The 25,844-nt window shown below is 39.9% G+C and overlaps 1 protein-coding gene across 1 annotated transcript in view; it reads right to left on the bottom strand.

Annotated features, from left to right (window-relative positions):
• The window catches only part of BICD1 (BICD cargo adaptor 1), an 84,574-nt gene that overhangs the window by 43,170 nt on the left and 15,560 nt on the right, over positions 1-25,844 (bottom strand). The window contains exons 3-4 of the mRNA XM_057381763.1: positions 5,297-5,449; positions 1,939-2,376 (exon numbers count right to left, since the gene is read on the bottom strand). Coding sequence (XP_057237746.1) covers positions 1,939-2,376; positions 5,297-5,449 — 591 coding nt within the window. The remainder of the gene's footprint in view (positions 1-1,938; positions 2,377-5,296; positions 5,450-25,844) is intronic.

Here is a 25,844-nt window from a genome sequence, read left to right as displayed (position 1 = left end):
CACTCCAAATTTATATTGAATAAACTTCATTGTAAATTCTGCTTTGAAATACACTGTATTTTGAAATGTGAACATTTCAAAGCATTTCTTCTGAAACTGCTGGTTTAAAACACTGTTTTAAACAGTTTTTAATTTTAATTGTATTTCTGAATCAAAGTATAAGCTGAAAATAAAGTATATACGCACATATAATATGTAAAGGTATATGTACTTAGAGATGCATATTTGTACATATGSATATATATACAAAATATACATACTGTGTACATTTTAATACTGGGAAAGTTTAACGGAATTTTTCACATAAACAAAATTCTAAATTTCAAGCTCTCCCACTTAAATGGCGTATGCTTTGTATCAAAGTTATTGGTGCAAARCACTASATGTCATCCRTGCTCACCATGTCACAGCTCAGATYAAAACTTCTCACAGGAAGTAAATAAAACAACTATTTGCTCTTCAGCAAATAGGACAGACTGCATAGGTATTTGTTGTTCTCCAGCAAGCTCTGAAAACTGGGTTTGCTCTACTCCCAAACCACCTTTTACATTTTAAGCAGTAAAGGGTTCACATTTATTCTCTTTAGAAGAGGCACTTCTCAGAAGGCTGAAGCTAARAAACGCTGGATGTTTCCTTGAGGGTGCCAAAACCCTTCAAGCTGTTGTGGCAGCCGTGATGCTCAACAGCTTGTGCAGCAGGACCCTTTCTCTGCGTGGCACTGCAGCCCTTCTTGCGATGATGTCAACATGGGAGCTGGCAGCTTGAGTTTTTATCTGGCACGCATCCCAGGCTCTCACTGCGGCCGATGCCGGGCTGGGCATGGATGAACAGGGAACAAACGCTGGCTGTTCCGTCCCCAGGCACCCCCTGCAGCCGCGCATCCGCCGGCAYAGCCGGGGACAAGGGCGCTCTGTGACAAACCACACGCCACATGCTCCCAGTGCGTGGTGTTGAGAGGAGCGCTCCTCTCCTTTTGTTCCCTCCTGACAGCGTGCCAAAGCTCGCTCGGGCTGAATTTAATGGCAAAAACTCCCTCTGACTTGCAAGGGAGCATAATCAAGTCTGTAAACACGAATATTTTAGTGATTTTTTTTTTTCCATTTAGCTTTAGTTTTATAGACTCAATAGAATACCTTATTTCACTTGCAATTTCAGGCACATTTACCATTATCAAAGCAGGAAAAAAGGAATGTAGCCTTCTGCAACCCCAGCATCCAGGTCTTTTTCTCCTCTTTCCACTAAATACCTGCTCAGGTCACACTGGCTTTTGTGCACMCAGGTACTCTGTTTACTASGGATATTTCTAGCAAAACCTAGKGAAAGGAATGATCAATGTCTTTATAAACAAATTATGGGGTCTGCTAGTAGATAACGCTAGCTATTGATAGGTGAAAGGAGCAATGGGAGGAACGATAAATTCTATAGGAATTCTGACAATGACACAGACTGTTAATCACTCGAGACAGTGCTAAATCCCTGGACTTGGAGAAAAAGAACAGAGAAACAAAGAATACAATTTTTTTAAAAAGGGGGGAAAGGATGCCCATTACGTGGGGTCTGTATGAGGTGATTCAGGGAGTCTGTATCTCTGAAGTACCTCAGCCAATAAGGAAAAAGAAAGGGAAATGTAGCTGAGAAATTAGGATAAAAAGGAAGCTGTGTCCTCTAACAATTTGAGACACCCCATGGAAATGTCCCATGGCTTTTCCYTTTATTCGAATAAAGTTATGGGACTCCTCTGTCTCCTTTTTAGACATAAAMCTCTGGTGTTTAAAGATTAATTTTCCTAACACTGGATATGAAGAAACACCAAAGCAGAAGTCTGAAAAACATACATATGTGGTCAAGAACATCACTGGGAATAATCACTGCAAAACTAGCAAGAGGGTTCACAGGATGTGTGTTTAAACACTTCAGGACATTAAATTCAGCCCTTACCTGCATGAGCTGCTGCTTCAGYTTCTGTATCTCTGATATGTTGAGCTCACTGAAGAGGTCAGAGACRGGGTGCAGAGATTCTCCTTTCCTACTCGTGGGAGTTCTGTAGTCACCGTTGAGTTTCACGAGCGGCCCGTGGATGTGTCCGTTCATTTTGTCGTCATTGTTGGGTTCACCCCCGTCCTCTGAAAACTTCAACCCATCTACTGATATATTAATATGGTTATTATACATACTGTCATTGAGGTTGATATACTGGGAGAGCTCCTTTCTCAGATTGTTCTTTTGCTCTCTTTCATTTTTTAAAGTTTCCAGAGCTTCCTCCAGCTGATGCTCAGCAATCTCCTTCAGCCGGATGGCATCTTCTAGCTGGCTATTAAGCAACACTGTCTCCTCCTCAAATCGTTTAATCTCATGCTTTAAGCCTTCGTATTCAACCTGAATTAGACAAGACAAAGAACATTCATAATACTAAAACTTGAGTTGTGAAAACCTGCCATTCATCAGCCCTGTTGAGATAGGTGTTAGAGAAACTACGGTTTGGAATGCCAGACATTGCCTGCAGCTGCAGAGAACTGACTGAACAAGAAGGGCAAGTGGAGCTCACTCTGTTAAATACTCCAGTGCTCACTTTTTCAGCATAATCAAGAAATATGAAATCGAGAATCAAGAAATAGAAAACCTCTTTCTGATAATGTATGACAAACAATGTATTYCAAAGGAAAAAGGCTGGTTAGTAGCAGATATCCTGTTCCCAACAGATTTACTATGAATTGCCATAAGCAACGTTGGTATATCATGGTATGTACAGATCTCAGGTTAATGTAGCCTGATTTATGATTTGCAAGTATTCTGAAGATGACTTCATATCTCAATTCTTACTAAATGTAAAGTTACKCAAACAGAGATTCTCTCAAGTACCTTTGTAGTTTTCAAAAAYGTGGATGGAAAGTACAGCATCAGTAGAAGAGCCACAATTCTCTTCTCTGTATTGTACAAGGCTSTGCCTTATCCCAGAGGTATTTAATTGTAAAAAATAAACAGGAATCTGTTTATACAATCAGTTTAAACTCTAAGATACCCCAAAATTGTTAGAGATTTTTAAACTACCAGAAGAATGCAGCAAACAGCCCATTCAGCCTCCCAGAGTCCTTGGACTGTGTGTAGGGATGTCCTTCTGGAGCACACAGGAACCTGAAATGTGTCCCAGTGGGAAAACCCAGCCTAACTTGAAACCAGTTGATCAGCAACACCTAGAAAGTGCAGCAGATCCCCACTGCAGAATGCTTTCCCTTTTTCATCTTCCTTTTCACCACTGGAAAACCCCACAGCAATGAAAAGGAAGAGCTTTGTTTGTAAAGGTCTGGGTCCACATTTGATTAGCACTCCTGATAAAAATTATCACACTTTAATTTTTTTTTTTTTAAATTTAATTCTAATCATGTTCACCATTGGCATCTTAATTTTAAAATGCAGAAAGGTCTCAGTGTCAGGTGAAATAATTTAATAGCTTGGTGAAAGAGGGAAAAGAATACTGAATTTTCACGCTTCCATAAAAAGCCCCAATTTTTTGCAGTTGAGGCTTTTATAAKTCAAGCACATTACTGTGCATTACTATCTGCAATCTTAAGGCATTGTATAGAATTTTTTCATATGTGACATATATGGATTTTTAATCAAACCAAAATAAGGTTCTGTCAAAAATAAAAATATCCACCATTCCTACCAAAGTAGAATATTTATCAAYCTGTCAAAAGTCTTCGACTCATAAACCTTTAGAAAGACAAACTTAAAAACCAAAGCACTGATCTTCAAACACAGAAATTTGGAACATATCAAACAACAAAGAAAGTTCAAAAGTCATATTGGGCATTCTCTAAACAGAAAAGATACATCTATGAGAGTTTCAAATCTACATTTAGCAATTAATATCTTTCCTTACTGAAGGAACAGGTCCATCTGGAAAAATTATGAAATGCAATTAAGTAGCAATGCATATAATTAATGACATGTAAAAAGGCCAAACCCAACAAAACAACCAATACTTTTTCAATTTTAAATCCATATGAGCTAGAGGTTTATATCTCTATGGTTATCTTCTCTTAGACTCTTACTTTGAAAAGCTACAAAAAAACCCCAAGACGTAATGACATTTTAGCACCAAGATTTATAGCATATGGTTTTGCAAATTCAAGCATTAAAGTATAAAAATTCTCTTAAAGTTTTATCTTGTAGATTAAAGTAATTTTAGGAATCACAAGTGCATGGATCTGTGATGCAAAATGACTGATTTTTTAAAGCCATCCAAAATGGGGCAATGCTTTTTCTCTCCACAGACTGTTGGCACTGGGTTTCAGTAAGAATTAAATATTATGACAAATATAAACACTTGCAAACAGATTTTACTTTAGGGGGAAACTAGGACAGTCCATAAAGGGGTCGTTTACTTCTTGAAAATGTGAAAACATTTCCTATGAGGCTGATGAGAAAAAAAATCAGTGCCTCAAAGGAGGAATTTGCTGGCTTGGTAAATAACTCTGACAACAAAGATGATGTGTTATAGATTCCGTTTTGGGAGTGTGAAAGACTAAGTATCTTCATAAATAAGGAAATTATGCACCCATTTCCATCACCTGTGTATTCCCTGCAGCACAGCTCTGTTAAGTGTTTCAGTTGCATTTGTGCTAGAGCTGTAAAAAAGCAGTAAAAGGGAGCTGAAATAGCTCTGCTTATTCCTGCAGGAATAAGGCAACTTTGTGCCCAGGCTGCCATCAGAAACTGTGACAGGGCTGGCTCTTCCAGAGAAACCCCAGGTGCACCAGGCAATAGGGCAGGACACAATCAGGGGCTGCAGTGCAGAGCTGTGACCCTCTGAGAGCAGGGCAGGATGAAGAACAATTATGAGGGTCTGGACAGTGCCTAAATGGCAGAAAGTGTTGCACCATCCAACCTGGATATTTAAATATTGATCATCACAAGTTAACTCTTCTGACAGGTGACCAAATCTCTTTTGCTCAGTTCAAAGGACAGCTGKTCAYTGGRCACTGAGTTCCTGAGGATRKGAAAAGCATAATGSAAAAATATGCAACTCTGKCTCTTTTAATAATTCCCCTGTAATYACAAAGTTCTGCAATGAAATATTCCACCAGAATTTTTCAAACCTGAGGTGAGTGCCTCCCCACATTTCAAAAATGGCCAGTAATACCATTTTAGAATAAATGATCAGCAAAAACCCAACTGAAAAAAACCCCAAACATACAAAGAAACTCTATTGAAATGCTCTGCAGGATCACGTTATAGAAATTGGAGAAAACAGTGCCATTTTACAGTACAGTGCCTTGAATCTTTCAATGCTTACTTGATTCTGTTTCAGTGTGGACACCAGTTTCTGTAAGGTGATGTTTTCTTCTTCCAGCTCCGTGTAGTCCTGCAGCAGTCTCGCCTCTCGGAACTTGTACTCTCGAATCTCATCTTTCATTCGTATCCTCTGCAGTTCCACCATTTCGTTATTCTGACAAGAGAAAACACAAGTACATCACCATTCGTGCACAGCCACTTTCATGCTGAGCACCACCTCAAGMAAAGGCCAAACACAAATTAATCCTGGAACAGAAATGATTTAACAGTGCACTTCAAAACACCATCATCTATTAATTTGAGGCCAAGCAATAATTTCAGGTGGGTGCTGGCAATGCAGAAGTGAGAATGTCTGATAGAGATGCCTGATGAAAGCAGCTTCAAGATTAGATGCTCRTTGAAATAGAAACCCTGGCAAGGCTTTAGCATATCTCATTAGTTTCATTACTCTGCAATATAGCATGACTTAAATAAAATTACCACCTCTCTTCCAGTGAATGATGCGTTCTGCATGTTCTACATTCATACAAAAAATAATCTCCAAAAACWTCTGCTGGGGAGCAAGGTGCACTCGCATTTAGGTCTGCAGGCCCTGGAGAGGCTCCCAGGCAGGCACAGGGTGGAAAGCCTTGTCCAAAGCCTGGCAAACACTCCTGCTGAGTAGGATCACACCCAGCACGCCAGGACAAATGGCACCATTGGCACCATTTTTATTTTTCTGGGCACATGCAGTGCCCAGGCAGCCTTATGAGAGAGAACATGAGGGATCAGTTTCACCAGAAATTGTTTCCATCAGATTCCAGCTCTGACTGCGTTTGACATGAAGAGTCAGGTTATTCTGGAAAGACTCTGCTGACATAACCACGGTGTAAAAGGCACTACAGGAAGCTGGAGGTAACACACAGCTGGAAGGGAACAGTGACCAATACATTTGGCTGGCAGCAACAACCTCCTGCCCTGCTTTGAAAGAAAAGCCTGCATTTGCCTGATTAATAAGCAGATTCAATCACATCTCCTTTCCTGCAGGAGGATCCTGAGCATGGCCAGGAGATGGTGGAGAGACCTGATTGATGGGGCAGAGCCCCCTTGCTGCTGGGCTCTCAGAGAGCACACGTGGCAGGCAGTAAGGAGCTTCTGGAAAAGGTTCCATTGTGGAKGCAGGGCAACCACTGGCCTGATGGCTACCTGAAAAAAAGTCAAATGTTTAAATGCTCAGCAGAAACTCTAGTCAGGGAGCTCTAAATCAATAAATCTGCATCACTCACCCTCGGCATATGAAGGATAAGCCCCCACATTCTGAATTAAGGACAAACAGAACTTTGCTTAGCATCTAGGTTAACTTAACCTAACTTTCTAACTAACTTAACAAACTTAAAACACTTACAAACCTAACAACTTTCTAAAAACGAACATGTTTGGTTAAAGAAAACTAGAAACCACTGCCCTCCTCCTAGCAGTTCATTAGGAAATAAGGAAGCTACCTAATTCCTTAACTGAAAACAACTGAAAAGATTCCCAGTGGCAGAGGAGTCACAGAGCACTAGATAAAAGTAACTCTGTGTAGATTCCTGCATCCATCACTGCCTAATCAACCTCTGACGAAACTGTAAGAGCAGCACCACAGATGATTTCAAAAGGGGAAGGCATTTTATACCCCCAGGCTGCCTTTATGCATTTTGTTTGTGCCAGCACATTCCCAGCTATGGCAGGTGAGGGTGTGTGTGCCAGCCTGAGGCAGGATGGGGCAGCACCCAAAGCACAAATCCACTGTGTCCAGGATAAATGAGCTGCTCTGCAACTCTCCCTGTGTTTGGGGATAAATGAGCAGCTCTGCAACTCTCCCTGTGTTTGGGGATGATCAGCTCAAGAAATGAGCTGGCTGACACCCATCCAGGAGGTCTACCTACACCTCACTGGGGTGACACCAACATCAGCAGCCAGGACAGAGCTGCTCATGACCCAAACTGCCTCTGCCATCAAAGCTGCTGAATGAAGGGAAGGGAACCCCAAAAGGCCAGCTCAGGCAGGGATTGGAGCAACCTGGTCTAGTGGAAGGTATCCCTGGTTCGTGTTTTTAACTCAAACCAGCCTCAGATTCTGTGATTCTAAAAGGGAAGAATGAAAAAGGTGGGCAGAAATGGAGGAAATGAACATGGAATTGTTGCAGAATCCTGATACAGTATTTCCCTGATAGAGCACAAGACAGGTAGTTTGAAAAAGCCTTGAAAATTAATTCTGTGTGTTGTGAGTACTCTTTTGTCTCTCCTGTAATTGCAAAATGCAACAGAAAACATCAGCTATCACCTYGCTGGAGTGCACCATCATTTCTTTAAGAGAGATACCCCATTTCTTCACCATTTTTAACTGCAGTGTCCTGTGTAATCTTGGAGACACAAAYAGAACCATCTATCATTCTGCTCTTCTTGAACATAAATAAACTATTTCTGCAGTGCAGCCCATATTGGTCCTCACTCATGGCATTTCACCAAGGAAGAAACAGCAGGAAAAAGGAAGACTTGCCTGTTAGAGCACTCCATGCCTGCCACAATTCCCATGGCCAGGACCAAGGCYTCTGCTGGAGGGGATCCCACTGCTCTGACACAGCACAGAMCCAACTCAGCACATTACAGAACATRGCATCACCTYTTCAAAGCAAYATAAAATGTGTATTTGTTCACTGCAAAGCCCCTGACAGTTATTCTCCATGCTCCAGATCCCTCCTCCTGCTTGCAAACATCTGCATTATGCTGGCAAACACCCAGCTGCAAAGCTCTCCAGAGCTCTCTGTGCTTCCCAGGAAAGGCAGTGATTCCACACCACAGGACCCAAACCTGGTGTTACTGAGGATTATGAATGAGTTTTGTGGGAACATGCTGAAATTCTACCCTGCTTTTCTTTAYATAAGACCTCTATGTATTTTCTGTAAGTGAACTAGTCCTGAACCTATTAAAAAATATATMTATATTGAGTTTATTCTCTTTTACTGTCAGTATGAAGCACATCTTTGTTTTCATCAAATGCTTTGATTCAATATGTTATCTTCTCACAGTCCTATTGTTATTTTGAACCATTAAAAATACATATTGAACCAATAAAATATGTATTTCTTCAGCAAGATATCTGCCATTTTATAGCAGAGATCTTGCTGTATTGATAGAGGAGCAGCAAGAGGCAAATTTTTTCTTTGGCCTCTTCCGAGAGGACTTGGACTTGTATGAAAAGAATAAGAGAGGATTTAAAAACACAAGGCAAAAGGATTTTGTCAGCAGGGCAGTTATCTATATGAGCCACTAGAGGACAATGTAACCCAAATTATTAGTCAAGTAATCTGTAATTAAACTTTACTACTCATCAAGCACTGAACTTGCAGGACAAAGCAATTGAGCCAGATGCTTTTACCAAGGCACTGCCTCAGGACTTCTTACATTCCCAGAGAGAATTCCCCTGTGAACTATGTACTGGATCTGCAAAAACCAAATTAATCCAAGAGGTGGAGCTGATGACACATGAGTGAAGTTTTAATGGCTGAAAATTATTTTCCATCCCAGCCATCAGCTGAAGGTGGTGCAGTGGCTTCAATGGATTGGTGCCAAAGAAGAAGGAAAAGGCCTTTCAGTGAAACTATAGAAAACAAGAGAGTCCTTGTCAGCATTGCATCTCATTATATGTGAGCACTAATTGTGCAAGATGTCAGCCCCACGGCACCTCTAATGAACATACACATAACGGAGCAGACCATGACAAATGGAGARCAAGAGGCTCAGCCCAGACAAAGTCTGTTCAGGTCACCTATTTACTGGTACTTTGTCACATTTTCAGAATTGTCATATATGAAAAGTGAAACACCTCTMTAGGTTTTGCAGAGGCAAGGACCATGTACTACCAACCATCAACCCTGACAGGCCCTGAGCATGAGTGGAATATTAAATAATCAAATTTTGTACTTCTTAGGAAATTAAATGTAATATATATTGATGTATTATTTTTTATTCAGCATAGACTTTTAAAATGCTGTATTTCATACACTACATGCAGAGTACCTTGTATTAATTGTGTGTGGATACACTGTAAAACATTGTGTAATATCAAATAATTGCAAGTAAGAAGGTACTTTAAAATGAAGGAATGGAAATGGCTAATGTTGAAAACTACGAAAAACCACATGATTTTCATGTCAGAACACTCCCAACTGCCTGCAAAGCCACTTGTGCTTCTATCATTTCRTCTAAAGAAAGCAAACCAGGCAAGGAAGAAACCCCTAAAGCTGAGTACTCTCATCTCCAAGGTGAGAAGTGAACTCTGGCCTCTGGTTTCCTGAACTATGAACAAACTGAATTTATTGGAAAGTGGAAATGTTTTGAAGCCTTGTTTTTAAAGTGAATGCAGTCCCATTAACTATTTTTGTTCCCCACTAAACTGGCATACATAAAGGATTTTCTGTATTTTGCCTAATGGTTTTCATCCCYCAAAATTGTGGAACTAGTGTTTGGGCTTTTTCCATACATTCTGTTCAAACAAATGTTCATTAAGAGATTTCAAGTCCTTACTGCAGCAAAACTGCACTGAAAACCAGCCTTACAATCATCAATTAATTATAAGCCCCAAATTTTCCAGATTAAATCCCTACTTATSTATTGGAAGATGTAAACCATAGCTGATACTGTGTGCAACACTTTAATTTTCATAACTCACAAGAGAGCAAGAGAACAAWGGTAAAATTGTACACTTCCAATTTAATGGCACTGTTTTATAGCTGATGCACACTGAAATCCCATTCGATCTGATGACAGTTTTATTGCACCAGTAGTAAACTGAATATAAGAGAAAGTTTATGCTCARCCTAATATCCATGATCYTAYGTGTTTGTTGACAAGTCTCACTGTAAATTTGTATGTCAGGTTTACTTTATCCTGCAGAGGGAAATAAAAGATGTATTTTTTATGAAGAACAGTAATAGTGATATAGAAAATTCAATTTAACAGGGGGGCTGAGAGCAGAGAATGAAAGTGGCAATAGAAGACAAAACCAAAACAAAACATTTTCTTTACTTGCCATCAAGTGTTTTAAGCCCCCAGAGTCCTGTAGATGAGTCTTAAAGTTTCCCTACCTCATAYACAGGAATACTCAACTTAAACTGAAAGAATGGCATTTTCCATGCATCCATCTAAAAACAAAAAGGGATTTTGTGCATGACTTAATGTGACCTGATCTGGACCTTTTGCAGAATCCTAAACCCAATCCTCCTGATCCATACATGCAGATGCCCAGCTAACCAGGGCTGGAGCATCTCACAGAAAACTATTTTTGCTTCTATGTCAATACACAGATATCTCTACATCCCAAAATAAATTATTTSAAAGATTCTTTTTCATCGCTGTTAGAAGTCTGCATTCTCCTTTTTGATCTGAATTTATCTGATCTCATCCTTCAAAAAGCTTCATTCAGGTGGCTTTATTAGAGTTTATGACACTGTAACTGCTCTAAGCAGCTGTACTGGTATTCTACTTTAAGAACACAAATACAGTTCCTACTGTCTAAACCCAGAAACCACTGACTTTTGAAATGATGTACTATTCTGACATTTCTTAGCTTTGGAAACATCACTCATTGTCTAAAACCCAGGAAAAGCCCCCATGCCATTGTGCACAAGATGTTTTTGAATCTCTGTAGCATAACATAAGTACTTACAATCTTTCCATTCCATTGATTTTTTTACAGAATGACAGCACTATCAAAGGCAAGGATGAAAAAAGCCATATATTTGTTGGCTACAGCACATGGATTAGAAACCAGATCATAATAAAACATGTTTCAAGTTCCTTCACCAGCAGTGGATCTCAAATAAAGCATTTTACAATACATCTAATAATTWAATCATCTGAAATGCTCAATGCATTTAATTGGAATAGCTAAATCTGAAGAAGTAGGGTGAATTGGTATCAAGGGCAATTAAATGGCCCATTTATRTACTTATCACAGAGTTTGAAACCCGTAATATTTAATGTTGTAAATCTTGCTACATATAAATCCCTACAAAGTAGCTATTTTATTGACTTTCATATATGAGTATATATAAAAAGAACTAAGGAATGTTCTGGTAGTTCAGGTATTAAATTTTCCTGCCAAGTATCACAGTCAGAATATTATGATGACTTCTTTATAAGATTATATGAACCACAAACCCGTAATTGTGCATATTATCTGAAAAATAATGGTTTGATTTGACTGCATTTATAGTAATTAATACACTGCCATTAGTGTATTAATTTTACATAATCTCTCAATGTACTAATYATAATTTATAATTAATATCAGCACTCTGTAACAAACACTTTCAAAAACACAAACAAAACATATTCTTCATTCCTTCAAAGAATGAGAAACTTCCCCAAAAAAAACTGAGAGAGAAAATTCAGACCCCAGGGTTACAGCACAGTTCAGTTAATACAATCTTCAGATCCGTGGAATGACATCGTACATGAACATGATCATTGCAAATAGCAAAATATCAATTGGCTGGAAAAAGTTTTTCCACGAGGAGGATATGGTGGATGTCATTTTGTTTAAATTTAAAGCTCTGCTATTCATTTGTCTCCTGCAGCTCTAGAGGCATTAAACACATCTAAGAAGTGGGAGGATTTATTTCCAGGGTCCACAGTGGCTGGATAAAAGAAAGGCAATGACAAATCAGTGCCTTGGAGTGGGCTGATAACACCATCCTGCAAATGCAGCACACCCCACAGTCCATTCAGGCCCAGAATGGCCTCCAGTTTCTCCAGGTACCAGTGGGCAAAGCCATGTTCACCACACGCCCAAGAACAGTTCCACTCCTCCTTACAGAACTGTTTGGATCTTCAAATTAAACTGCTCATCGAGTCTGGCAGGCTGACGTCCCAAAGTCAACCACAACAACCACTGCGCCCCCACTCCTGGRATGCATTTACTGTGAGAGCATCCAGACAGCTCCTCCTGCAATAATCCCGTGATGTTCCTGTTTTAGGACAATCCACATTGCCCATCAGGGATGGCAAGGGAGGGAGGATGCACATGAAAACCAAAGACCTGTCTTAGACCATCTTCCATCACCACCACATCAACACTGCCAAGGCCACCAYTCATCATGTCCCTAAGTGCAACATTTACACATCTTTTAATTACCTCTGGCATTTGTGACTYAATTACTTCTTGAGCAGCTTGTTCCAGKGCTTGACAATCCTTTTGGTGWAYRAATTTTTCCTAATATCCCATGTAAACTACTGGTGCAACTCGAGGCCATTTCTTCTTATCCTATCATTTGTTACTTGGGAGAAGAGCCTGATGCCCACCTGGCTACACCACCCTTTCAGGGAGTTGTAGAAAGCAATAAGGTCTCTCCTGAGCCTACTTTTCTTCAGGTCTGCACTCTCTAAAACAGAGGCTGTTGCCCACTCCACATTACCCAATTACCTCATATCTGGGTGAGTATTATTATAAARATACCAAACCCAAATTGCTCTTGACAATTTCCTTGAGATTAGCTCAAGAAAAAGAAAAAAAAAAGAAAAAGTAAGCGGTGTATCTGGAGCATTTTGGACTGAATGGATTTTTTTTTCCCCAGTTATAACCTTTCCTATTACATTGTCACTCCCTATCCACAATTTAAGAAGCAAACAGCAGTGATTCTACATGACAATGCCTCAAGGCAGGGTTTTTGATGAAGAAGCTGCACAGGCCTTTTCAAGCTCATCAAGAGGCCAAGAGCTGGTTTTAAAGCCTAACTGATCCTAACTCAGGAGAAGCATCTGCCAGTTACATGTATCTCTTTGAGAGSCCATCTGTCAGGTCCAAAATGCCAAATTTCCTTCCAGACCCAAAGGGGCACTGCTACCCAACAAAAGAAAAGTTGTGCTAACAGCACGGGGCTGTGATCAGTTTAAGCTCATCAGTCCCACAGCTGCTGYTCCCAGATCCTGACCCTCCCTTGGGCCAGTGCTACCTTTCACATCATCAGCCAGATCAAGGGCAGCAAGCCAGTCCAGAAAACAAATAAATAAGATAGTTTTAATGGTGGTTACACTCCCTGACTTTGCTGACAGGCTGGACACATGGGCACTGGTGCTAGCAGGAGGTAGGGAATAGGAAAACTTGTCATTTCTAATTTGGATATGCTTGCTGCTCAGCAACAACTGTATGATCTGTTCCAAGTTCCAGAGATGGAAACCCAGCCCCATTGATGTAAACTGTAAAATTAATACAGCCTTCAGCAGGACTAAGATTTCATTGAAATGCTGAGGAGCAGTAAAGTGAATGCCTGAAGTTGGAAAGGAGGAAACAGAAACAATACCAAAGCACCCAAATAAGAGTGGTGAGCTTGACTATTTTGGGTTCCATTATGCTTAGCTGGTATGATAAAACACATCCCTGTTTATTGGCTGTTGCTTTCTTCTGTCTTTGCCTAACTTTAGCTGTCAGGATGATCTCAGAGCTCCCTGGGTAACCTGGCATGCTGGGCAGTGGCTCCATTGCCCCCTGTTTCAGGCACAGAGCTGTCCTCCTTAAACACTTTCCATTCCCCATGGTGACTGTCTCTCCTCCTCAGGACTGCAGCTATTTTAATTACAGATCACTGCCAGCTCAGTCCCTCTATTCCTTACCCCAGTAACGAAGCTGTGCTGCCGAGGGATGCAGATGCCAGCTCAGGGCTCTCAGCTCAGCCTCCCCATCCTGCACCGCCTTCAAAATCTACTCAGGCTCTGCTTTCTCCAATTTGCACACCAAACCAATTTTATAAACACCAGGCAGACACTGCAACATCCATGTCTGTGAGCAAGTGCCTCTGCTCTCCCCTGCCGTGGGAGGGCTGTGCTGTATCACTGGAAAGAGCATGGAAAGATGAGAGAGCTGATGTGCACACCCAGGGCCGGGCAGCAGCACCAATCAATCTGATCCCTGGGACAGTGCAGCTAAATTAGCAGAGGCTGAGTTCAAATTAATCAGCCATGTAACTAATCCTGATCCTCAGCTCACCAAAGATCTTAAAAGTAATAAAAAACGGATCTTTAAGGGGCCCCGTGAGCAACACTTAGTAGTCATTTATCTTTCCCAGGATAGAGGCAACTACATCCATGCTATATCCATCTAATCTCTTGTTAAACACTTCCAAACCTCCCATCACCTTTCCCAGAAACTTTTGCTTTTGCCAGAGACCTATTTTAAATGTCGAATCGAAGCAGAGTCTTTCACACTGAAAGAGGAAAACRGTATTTCTTCTCCTACCCACAGAAGGCAGGAAAATAAATGCATCTGTTCCTTTCTGCAGGAGACTGCCATTTGCCCACTGTGCCCATCTTCAGCCATCTCTGTATCCTCTGCAACCAGAAGAGCAATGAAGAAATGAGGATTCCAGAGAGTTCCCACAACAGCAAAATCTTCAGATGCCCTTGCATGACATACAGGGAAATGGGCAATGAACAACAACAGAAAGTAGATGTTGGGGGGGAAAAAAGAGTAGGAGATCCCAAATAACATTGTATTCCTTYACTGCTCCTCACACTGGATTGGGAGGGGAGAAATACATTGAAAGAAAGAGGAAACCTTTCATTTTCTAGAAAGTAGAGGTAATAAGYAGCTAAAGGATACAAAAAAAAAAGTATTCACAGGTACAAATCTATTTCAAAGGGTCATCTGCTGGCGCATTCTCTATTGTGCTGCAGAGGAGCTGCAAGAGCTCCACATCAAAGGAGCTCCATTAAGCCGTGCTCATCGCAGAGCTCACTTCAACAAAATTATTGCTGCAGATTGTCAGTTGCAGAGATGTTTTAAAAGCTCTGTGAATTTACACCCACCACCCTACCAATGACAACAAGCTCTTTCAAGTTCCCCTTGAAAAATATCAATACAGCATAAAAGGTTGCTGTGAAAAGAGGAACAAGAAGAAAGTTAAACTTCTGTAATTATTCTTCTCCAGATGGGCAGAGGCATGGCATCTTTAAACAAACACATCTGAGCCACAAAATTTAAATATAATTATGTGGCCAAATCTGCCATTATTAAGGGAGAGTACTTCCTCAAAGTCAGAGCAATTGCAGTAATTAAAATCCATGTAACGTTACCCATCTGCTGCAGAAAGCAGCACAGCATCTGCAGCTCATTTGACCTTGTGCAGAGCACCCACCCACCCCCACTAATTCTTCTATGGCACGAGCAGAAACATCAATTCAGAAACAGCAGTTGATTAATATTAAAAAGATGAACATGGCTTGATGAACTGGTGACTTGYTTTCATCAAAGACTTTGGGTTTTTATTTTAGATAATATATTTGAGTGACCTAGGTGGCAAATACAGTCAAAGATAAGTACTTAATCTGTCTGTAAACCACACCTTTTAGGAAAAAAAATTTACACATAATTTTTACTCATTACAACATGCATGGTGATTCATAAATACCAATGCCCACAAAAAAAGATTTGATAAAGCAAATTGCACTAAAGGTTACTTGGATTTATTGATATGGACAGTGAAAATACCTGTACCCAGGAAGTGTGGCTGGAATAGTGTAGTACGCCTAACTGTTCAATATAAATTGGATTGAAACGTGAGCCTGGCTTTTATAATCTGCCCTTTTTAAATTCTAATATAGACTGTAAATTTCACACACTTACTGAAATATATATATATACACATATATATTTCAGTCAACAATAGTAATTTTTACACTGACAGTTTTTTATCTTTTCCTTAAAAGGCTGAGCAAACAAGATTCCTGCTGCGCAGCATACAGGACAGAAATACAGATATAATAYATGACATAAGAACACAGTGCAAGGACTCACTATTAATGCTGCAGTTCTCACAGAGATTGTTGGAGCATGYTGCCTATGGCTGCACAGCCTTAGCATTAAATTATTCCTTTGRGAATTGAATAAACACCGAGTATCATTAACTGCCTGCAATGCATCAAAATGGGGGGGAAAAAGCCATAAAATTCTGTGTTTGCTCAGGGAATAAAATATCAAACAAGTTATGGGATTGCATAGCTATGGACATTATAATTATGTTTAAATCTAATTTTTTTTCTACTGTCTTATATTCCACTTTAAAACCACTGTTTTCCTTCCACCATTTGTTTCTACTGGATTTTCATCCAGCTCATGAGGGGTGTTGATCTGATAGCAGAAACCTTCTGCTAAAACAGATTATTGATATATTAATAAGATTCAGACAAAAGAACTAACAAGAGTCACCCACAAAAAAACCCCTGCAAACAGCCCTTCAGTAACCTAAACATAAATCCACTAAAGCACTGATAGTTTTGAATAAACACCTTGTGGCATGAGTAGGACAGCATGYCATGGCAAATATCAAGTAAATCTGATTATTGTACTACATTATAGTACACGTGAGCAAAGGGACCAGGCAGCTCTCGGGGCTCAGCTGCTGCAAAGTCCCAAGTTCAGCAAGAAAAGGAAGGAGTTTTCTTGTCCTTGCTGAAGCTGCACTCAAGCATCTTGATAAATGAGGAACTACTTTCTTTCCAGATTTGTGAAAATCCAGAAAAACCCATCCATATGAGAAGCAGAGAGGAAAATTCTGAATTCTAAAGACACATTTCACCTGTGCCTCATCTATGTCAATATCAGCATTTCCAGATTCTGATCTCAGCCTTCTCCCAAGCCTTCAAGCCTGCCAGTGACAGCTGGGGGTGCCAGACTGGTCCTGCTGGTGGCCCTGGCAGGCTCAGTGGCCTGGGGAGAGGAGAGCAGTGTGACAGCTTCCCTGCCCAGCCCTCAGCCCTGCCCCGAGGTGTGTGGGGCTGTAAGGACTAGAAATTTCTGGGTATTGCTAAGAAACCTCTGTGGCAGTGAAGGATTGCAGTCCAAAGCTTTAATCGCTCCCTCCCCTTCCCACCATCTCAGCAGACCACTGCTGATTGATAGTTTATGTTCCCTTTGTCTTTTCTCAAACTTATTTTTAACATAAAATACAACAAAACAGTAGAGGATGGCTCCAAATTCATTACAGTTTTCTCAAATTTCCTCTGAGTTTTTAAAGCACTCAGCTATGACCTTGACATAATGAAATTCAGTATCAGTTTTAGCAAACAACTATTTAAATACAAATTTTTCAGTTCTGATTCTGTTGTATGCCCAATGACCTGAGGCAGCACAATTGAACTCAGTTTTACACTGCAAAAAAAGTACAGCAGAATAATCAATGTAATAAAATGACAGCCAATCTCAGGGAGAAAAAGCATCCCACTTGAGCTAGGTCAGAATTTGGACAAGCAACAGGAATAAGATGAAATTTATGAACTCCCCTTCTCTAACTGATCAATATGTTCTGTGTCATACCTACACAGTTGTGGACTATTGTCAGATTTTCCTTCACTGAAATACTGTTACCAGGGAAAACAATCCAGGCTGCAACAATTCCTTGGGCTCTTAAATATGCTGGGTGAGCATATTCCTTATGCTCTTAAATAAGAACCAGAGAATCAGCTTGGCATCTTCCTGATCCTGTGTGCCTCCCTGCAAATACATATTATATTGGTCATGGGATACACAGCACACCTGCACCATGCTCTCTGTGCAGAGTAATGTGGGACATTACCAAATACAAGAGCAGAATGGGAAAAATCCCCCAAACAGAAATTCCGGTGAAATCACCAATTTTGGCAGTGCATTTCCCCTTGTTTAATAGTCCCTACCTTTGATCACATCAAAACTTCCGTAACATCGGTAATTTTTCTTCAGCCTGTACATTAGCTCTTGTGAAAGACAGAAACAAGGAGAAAAAAATAACCCTGCAGCCACATCTGTCTGATCTTTGCCCTCATCCTCCCCCAGTTAATAGAGGCTGCTGAAGATCAAGTGGCCAAACTGCCCCAGTACATGAAATTAAAGTGCTGCCTATTTTAATATTCCACTATTTAATAGGATGGCCATTGCTTTGCAGCACTTTGGTGTCTACTGCAGGAGTGGTGTGCTGCACCAAGCACAGGGAATAGAGCTGAGCTGCTTTAGGAAAAGAAAATCCCCATTAAAAAATCAGAGACATTGATTTTTGCACCTTGGGAGTTACCAAGCCAAAATCCCTGGGTTTCCACAAAGCGTGGGCTTCTTTCTATGTGCAGTTCAAAGCTTGAAGTTTAAGCTAAAAATCCATTTCTGGCCTTGGTCCTCAGCTAACAGGAACCATCACTTTCCCTGCGGACCTTTCCAGCTGTCATCACTAAACAGGAAGCTTTTGAATTCGGCTCTCACATAGCAACAAAAGCACAAGACATCCACCGCTGAATCCTAAATTATTTCCCCCCACACTCTTGAGCCTCTCAGAGATCATGTAAGTTGAGTTTCAGGAGCATCCAGGCAGAATGCAGATGTGCTCTTGGTTATTCACCCAGCACACCATGGYGCTACAGCCACTTCTACCAGGGCCCTTCTATTGTAAATAAATGCAGCATAAAGTCTAAATATTTTCATCAGTCCATCCCATTAAGGGACAGGAGCTGCTGCAGCACTGCTCAGAGAACCTCCTGTTTGACACTGGCCAACCTGGTATTTCATTTAAAAACTGATTTACTACTAGGCCCTCCAGTATCCTAACAAAGAAGGCAGATTTTGAGCAAAACTAAACATCCTTGTTCCAAGCAGWCTTTCATTTTCTTTTTTCTCATTCTCTCAGAGAGGTGTTTGGGTGACCCAGAGAAATGCCAGTAAATATTTTCTCAAATCTAAACATTGTACTAAAAGCTTTTTCTTCATTGATCTGATCTAAACTCAGCAATAAAAACATCCCACCCTGCCTAACATGATTCCATTTTTGGAATCATGTTTTTCCACCAATTTCATTTTTGCTTTACCACTTCTGCTCCTCTTTTTTCCTACTAAAGACTGCCAAAAYGTTTTGTTCTTCTGCCYYTCCAACCTTGACTTCTTATTCACCACTTTTTTCAAAGACATCAGTGTGTTGAACTTGCATCAAATATTAATTTCTCCCCAATAGCTGCCATTTGGGTCAAATGTTGATGAAAAACATACAAATAATGTTTAATAGCTAAATTCAAAGTYGTAAGAAAATGAAAAAGATTGCTAATCTTGCAAGGTGTTCCTTTGCCAAACTTGATCAATAAAATGCATTCACATCTCAAGCTTGACAAATATTTCAAGCTGTTTATTTATTTGCTAAAAAGGAAGAAGATATCACAGCCCAATAACAAAAACCAGAAACAGATGAACAGCAGCAGTCTCTGTCACTGTGCTGTCTGTCTTGTGGATGGAGACAAACCAGCCTCAAATAGTTTTAGTGAACCTCAGGATATCTTGTGGCAACCAAATGCCTTTTTTTAAAAAAACTCTAATATTTCCTCCCAAGCTGTCCCTTCATTATAAGATCATAGGTGAGAATGCATAGTTGAATAWACACAGACCAGTGACAGTGCTAATCCACCCACATTAAAAGCATAAAATGGAAATAGTCAATCATAATATATATATGACATTTGATAGATATCCTATCTTATATTATAATAGGTCTTTTTTTCCTGTTGACAAGGCCCTGAATGTTTGCTTGAGGTGAAGGGTAATAAATCAAAATCAGTCAGAACTTGACTGATCACAAACAAATCTTATTTTTCCTGTACTACAGAACTCCCTTCACGCATTTCACTGAGGTGTCACAGACTGTGAGAAGAGTACCTCATGTCACAAGCATCAGCATCATCTCCTTTCTCCTATACAGAAATCCTAAATCTGACCCAAATCCAGGACAATCAGGGGAAGAACACAGAGAGGAAACTTTCACACATTGTCAGTTTGGTGAGCTTTGAAGGGGATCCTGTGTTTCTGACAAGTGCAGGGCTGGAAGGGATGGGTGAGAGCTCAAGAGATCCCAAAGCCCACATCAGCCTGTGGCACAGCGATTTTCTTGTACTGAAGGTCGAGCACCAACTCTCAGCCAGACTCTGCACAGAGCCCAAGATCTCCCCTTCTCCCAGCCCTGGGMAATGGCTGAGATGGCCCCACTTGTGCCAGGACCCCATATTTCATCACCCCAACATTGGTGCTGAGTGTGAATCGCACTGATAGGGACAGTCAAAGCTCTGGACAAAGCACAGCTCTTCGAAAACACTGAAATGCCACAGTACTTGYTGCAGACAGGAACTATTCATTGTTTTCCAAGGTGAAAGGGGACTGTTTTATATAAGGCAGGCTCCATTACTATGGGCTTTCACAGGAGAACAAAAGCCAGTGATGCAATTTTTCCTGCCTAGAATCTCAATTAGAAACTTGGATTTAGCATTGGTGCACAGCTTTGGAATTAACTGGGAAACGGAACAGAAGAGTTTATGTAGAAGGGATTTCTTCAAGTAAAAAAAAATCTTTCTTTAAAGAGAAGGATAGTTGTAATACCCTATAATTGAATAACAAATGAAAAAGGATGGAAGGTTCTTAAAATACTCCATCAGGGAAAATGCAGAGTGTTGCTAGAAATTTCCATGATTAAGCATAGAGAAACATATGAAAGAAAATTGCTACATGACAGACTCTGGGTCTTCTTTTGCAATGTATAAAGAAGAATCAAACAGATTCATATTAGCCCTGTTAAAAGCTCTTCAATGTCAGGAGCACTGGAAAAAAGATTCCATTTTTGAATTTTGGGTAGGGAAAGCAGTACACTTCAGTTAGTGTTATGAGTAAAAGAATCCCAGGAATTTCTTAGGATTGCAACACAAACTTCCTCCATCATCTTACACAGATCACTAAGTGTCAAAGAAACCAAAAAATGCAAATGCAAATAAATGCAGATTTATTAAAAATGGGTATCTCAATGCCTCAACATCCTAACTAGGGGAAAAAATATTCTCATTATAAAAGAATTTGTACAAATGATACACCTTAAGAATTTAGGGCACGTTTAAAACACTATGCAAATTATTGATTAGCAGTCAACACAATGCATGCATCTATATAGAGAGGTAGGAAATTTGCAAAATAATGTCTTGGTCAAAAAAAAAAAAAAAAAGAGCGTTATTGCAAACAGAATTGATTTCCACAGTATTTTATCTCACATATGAATAAAATAAATGTGTGCTATAAGAACGGACTGGTTAAATTATCTCACCAAGCAGAGGGAACTGAACAGATGGCAGCACCAGGCATCACTAGTCCTCACTTATCAAGATGATCTTTATCATTTCCATAAGATTAGAAAATTACTCACCTATGAAATACCACATTCTGAGGGTGAGGCAAAAAATGCTTTTTTGTTTTCCCTGGAATCAAAGGTTATGGACTRTCTAGCATGATGATGTAAGCATTTCTAAAAGGAAATCCCACAGAGAGATAGTCCAWTTCTGCTAATTTGTGGGCTTTCTTTTGTAAAAACACATTATTCAGAATGAACATGAACTCCATACTCCATAGTCTGCTGGTAGCTACCTCAGTTTTGGTTTCTTTGTAGGCAGGGATTTCTTTTGGAGAAGGTTACCTTGAACTGCACATACACCTTCATCCTGCCCATAAAAAAGATGAATTTAGACCACAGTAAGTGTGCCCAGCCAAAACATGTGTGGCAGCACTTGCAGGGAGCCAATCTCTTAGTCACAGAAGGCAGACTGGGGCTGGTTTTGGGCACTTTCTGCATTTATAAAATTGTTTCTTTCTCCAACCAAAGTACTTTTTCCCAYTGTGTGTTTCATACAAAGCTTCCTTCTTCCTGCCTGTTTATCCCATCCTGCCATATGTTCCAAAGGAGAAAGGTTTTAATTACAGCAGTTCCTGGAGCATTTCCCTGCCTGCAGAGCACAGCAGAGCCTTTTCAGAAAAAAAAAAAAAAATTGGTTTTACCACTATTGTCATTAACAGCTAAAAACTCCGTTTGTGAGCTCCAAGTGCAGTGTGGCAAAAAAATTTGTTCAGTTCTACTGAATGGAAGAGAGAAGCACTGAGGGTTTGTCTGCTTTTTTTCCTTTGACTTAGTGTGGCAGCATGCAAATGGCTTAACAGCACCATGTAGCAATTTTTAGGAGAAATTTTCAAACAATTAGGTAAATATATGCTACACATAGTTCAGCTGATGTCAAAGAGGTAGGGGGAGAAAAGCTTAAGGTCTCAAAAACTTATCCCTCACATTTGAAAAGAAGAAGTCAAGTAAGATCACAGAGTGGAGCAGAGCTTCTCAGGTCTGACCTAGTACCAAGTGAGAAGCTTCTTGGAGTCAGCTGTCTGTACCTTACAGAAAAAAAATCCCTTCCAGGGTAGTTCTTGCAGGGTAAGAAAGTTGGAAATATTTTCTGCGTTGCAGAGATTTATTCCAATGCAAAYCTTGCATTCTTTTTTTTCACAGTAACTGTGAGGTTTCATATGCTTGAGTCAGGGGAAGTGCACAAAGCTGAGGGATGGAGATTTTTCTATAAYGGCAGGAATGCTGGAGGGCATTCTCTGAATAAGGAATTTCTTAACTCAGTTGAAGATGAACATGCCTGAGTTTGACTTCAGGCTCTTTTTACACTAAGAATTGTTAAAATGCGCATATCTGGCCTGGGCAAGGCACAAAATTATTCAAAGTATAAGGCTGTAGAATATACTGGAACACAATAATGCACAGGTAAAGAAAGCAGGAGGGGATGCACAGGAAACATGTTTGAGTTCACAAGAGAAGACACATCTACAGCTCTCCCTTTACTCAGAAACAACAGAGAGTAAGGTATGCAAAAGCCATTTGCTGGCTGGAAAAAAAAAAAAAAAACAAAAACCAAACCCTGGAATCAGCTTCGAATGTTTTTTTCCTCATTAGCTCCTCTTAAAACACAAACTCCAATCCTACTTACCTTACACAGCAGCAACTTTGACAAACCAAGGAAAGCCTAGCATCCCACCAATCCAGAGACAAGGCTCAGATGATACAACCTCTAAATGTTCACCATCCTAATCAAGAAAGATGCTCTGTCAGTGCTTTTGTTTTCCTTTCACATCCATGTCYCCTCATCAYTTAACTGCTGCTTATCCAYTCRYAGAAAAGCCACKTTGGAGCCACAGGAAATTTATCTGYCTCCTCTGGGAGAAAAATCCTCTTCAAATAAGCACCAAGTGCTGCCAGCCAGCTCCTCAACAGCACAAGAACCTCAGCTAGGACCACATTTCTCACAGTCAGTGCCCTCTGGAAGCCCAGCCATGCACAAGGGAACTCAGCACACCCAGACACATCCCATCATCACAGTTAAACCTCTCAGGATAACTATATCTGATTTCACAGAAGGGGTGGGATGTGGCTTAAACTCTGTGACAATGATCTGCGATGAATAAATTGCTTTAAAGGAAGTTTGAGGCCTCTTTTGAGAAAAATTGAGTAGGTAAGTATAGAAACACATTCACCTTGGGAAAACTGCTATTAAAAGAATTTGCTTATTCTTCATCTATCTGCAGAAGTTCTTTAAATAAATGACATTTTTCTCTTTCAGCAAAGCTTCACACTCCAAGGGATGTGAAAATTCTGAAAACTGGTATTGCAATGAACTTGATGTTCAGCTGGCCAATGGCATGAACATCCCACACATCAGCAAGAGCTGCAGCATGGCAGGAAAGGTGAGGGTGAGAAACACTTCATATTACAGGTGCACTTTGCTGAAGGGTCAAATTACTGCTACAGTGCTTATCATTATTTTCTAAAAGTAGCAAAGACTCTGGGAAAACACAAAATAAATTTTCATAATAAATCTATCTCCTGTAAAATATGAAAGTGCTTCCTGAAACAGCCAAACTCAAAATATCTGCTTCATATACAGTCCCTCTCAAACCAAAATGTCTACTTCATATAAAATTTCTCTCAGACCAAATTAATTTTCCCACCCTTGGTTGAACAATAATAGGCTATCAAGGCTCTGCAATAAAATCCCACACGATAAATTGAAAATTACGGCAAGGAAAAAAAAAAAAAAACCTCCATCTAGCTGGAGAACATCCTAGCTGAAAGCACAGGTTCCATCTCTGTATTCATGAGAGAAAGCAACAATAAATCATGCTTAGAAGTTAACCTGACTCTTGCTGAAATAATGAAAGTCTCTAATGGATTACAGACAGGACATGGAAAGAGAAAGGCAGAAGAGGAGAATGCACAGAGCTCCTCACCCCAACAGACTCTGAATTATGTGCTTCAATGGAGGAAGTGACATGTGTGTATTTTACTTTACTGTTGTTTTCACAACCCATTTTTACCACACTGTTTACCACCTTTATAGGGCCTGAACTGTTTTCCAGCTGCAGCACTAGATTTAAAAATAACTTGACCTTGCAGACCTCAGATGGGAAGGATGCTTAGAGCTGCTTCCACTACTACAAGGCACAACTAAGAGAAGTGATTTCCTTATAAAAGCATTTTTAAAAAAATCCCTGTTAAGCATTTTTCTTCAAACATATTTCACAAAAACTGACTATGGTTTTAAGTTTCAGTAATAAGACAAGTATTGCAAGATGGTATAGCTTATAGCAGAATTTAGACAGAAAAGAAACAGTCGTGGCTGATTTCATTAAGCTGGGCATGTAATAAAGAAGAAACAAGCCCATTTTGTTTTCAGTGTCTTGATCTTGCTTAAAACTCCTGAAGAAGAGGTCAGTGCAATATGATATGAAAAACAGAATGATAAACCAGTCTTTGCATTTGCTTCTTGATGGAAAGAAAGATTATCTCTCCAGTTCACTCTGAGTTATTGTCACGATTTTTAATGAAGTGACAACAGAGATGAAAACCATCTCCAATATATTTGCAGTCTTGCAAATGGAAAGCAAGGAGCTTTCCAGTTGCAGTCAAAAACAATTTTTGCAACTATCCTGCCTTTAAATACATGATCATGGCCCTTTCTGCCTCAAGACACAGAATTAGAAAGGCTGTAGCASTGGTTATTCTGGCTGTGCAAAGAATCAGTATCTTTGATATTTCTGAATGCAGCTAGGAATAAAAATGTAGATTATGGTAGGGGAACTTCAGAGCTTCATTTTGTAACATGCATTCAGTGGGTATGAAAAGGAAATATGATTCCCCAAATTATACAGTAAAAGAATGACTGATTTATATAAATGTTGCTGAAGCGGAATTGGTAGTTGATTTGCCTTGCCCTGCTGATGGCTGCAGTGAGAAATTAGGTATGCATGCATTGCGTTCCTGAAAATTGGTCCTTAGCTCACCCCAAGAAATCCACAGCCTGAACTCAGCACCAGGCAGGTGAAGCAGCTGCCCTGTGTTAGAGCTGACCTCAAAACAAGAGATATTTACTATTGATAATAAGCTAAAAGAAGGCTTTCTTAAACAGAAAAACCAGCTAGGTTCAATATTTCTTATTTCAAAGACCCACCTTTCTTTTTTCTTCCTAATACACCAAAATTTTTCACTTTTTAAACTTCAAAACATGCACTGTTGTTATTTCTTTCCCTTGAAGATGTTAGTATCATTTCAAGTGGATTAACAGTATAGAAGTGTTTTTAAATTCTGCTAGCATTTTAAGTTCAATTTCACTTATAGCCGATAAAGTGATTTATTTTAAAGCAGCGTTATGGCAGTTATGACTCTGGCATAA

The sequence above is a fragment of the Malurus melanocephalus genome, unplaced genomic scaffold, assembly GCF_030028575.1.
Source record: "Malurus melanocephalus ecotype Western Australia unplaced genomic scaffold, MMel_1.1 scaffold_526, whole genome shotgun sequence".
NCBI classification, from domain to species: domain Eukaryota; kingdom Metazoa; phylum Chordata; class Aves; order Passeriformes; family Maluridae; genus Malurus; species Malurus melanocephalus.
This window is presented reverse-complemented; position numbering and strand designations above follow the sequence as displayed.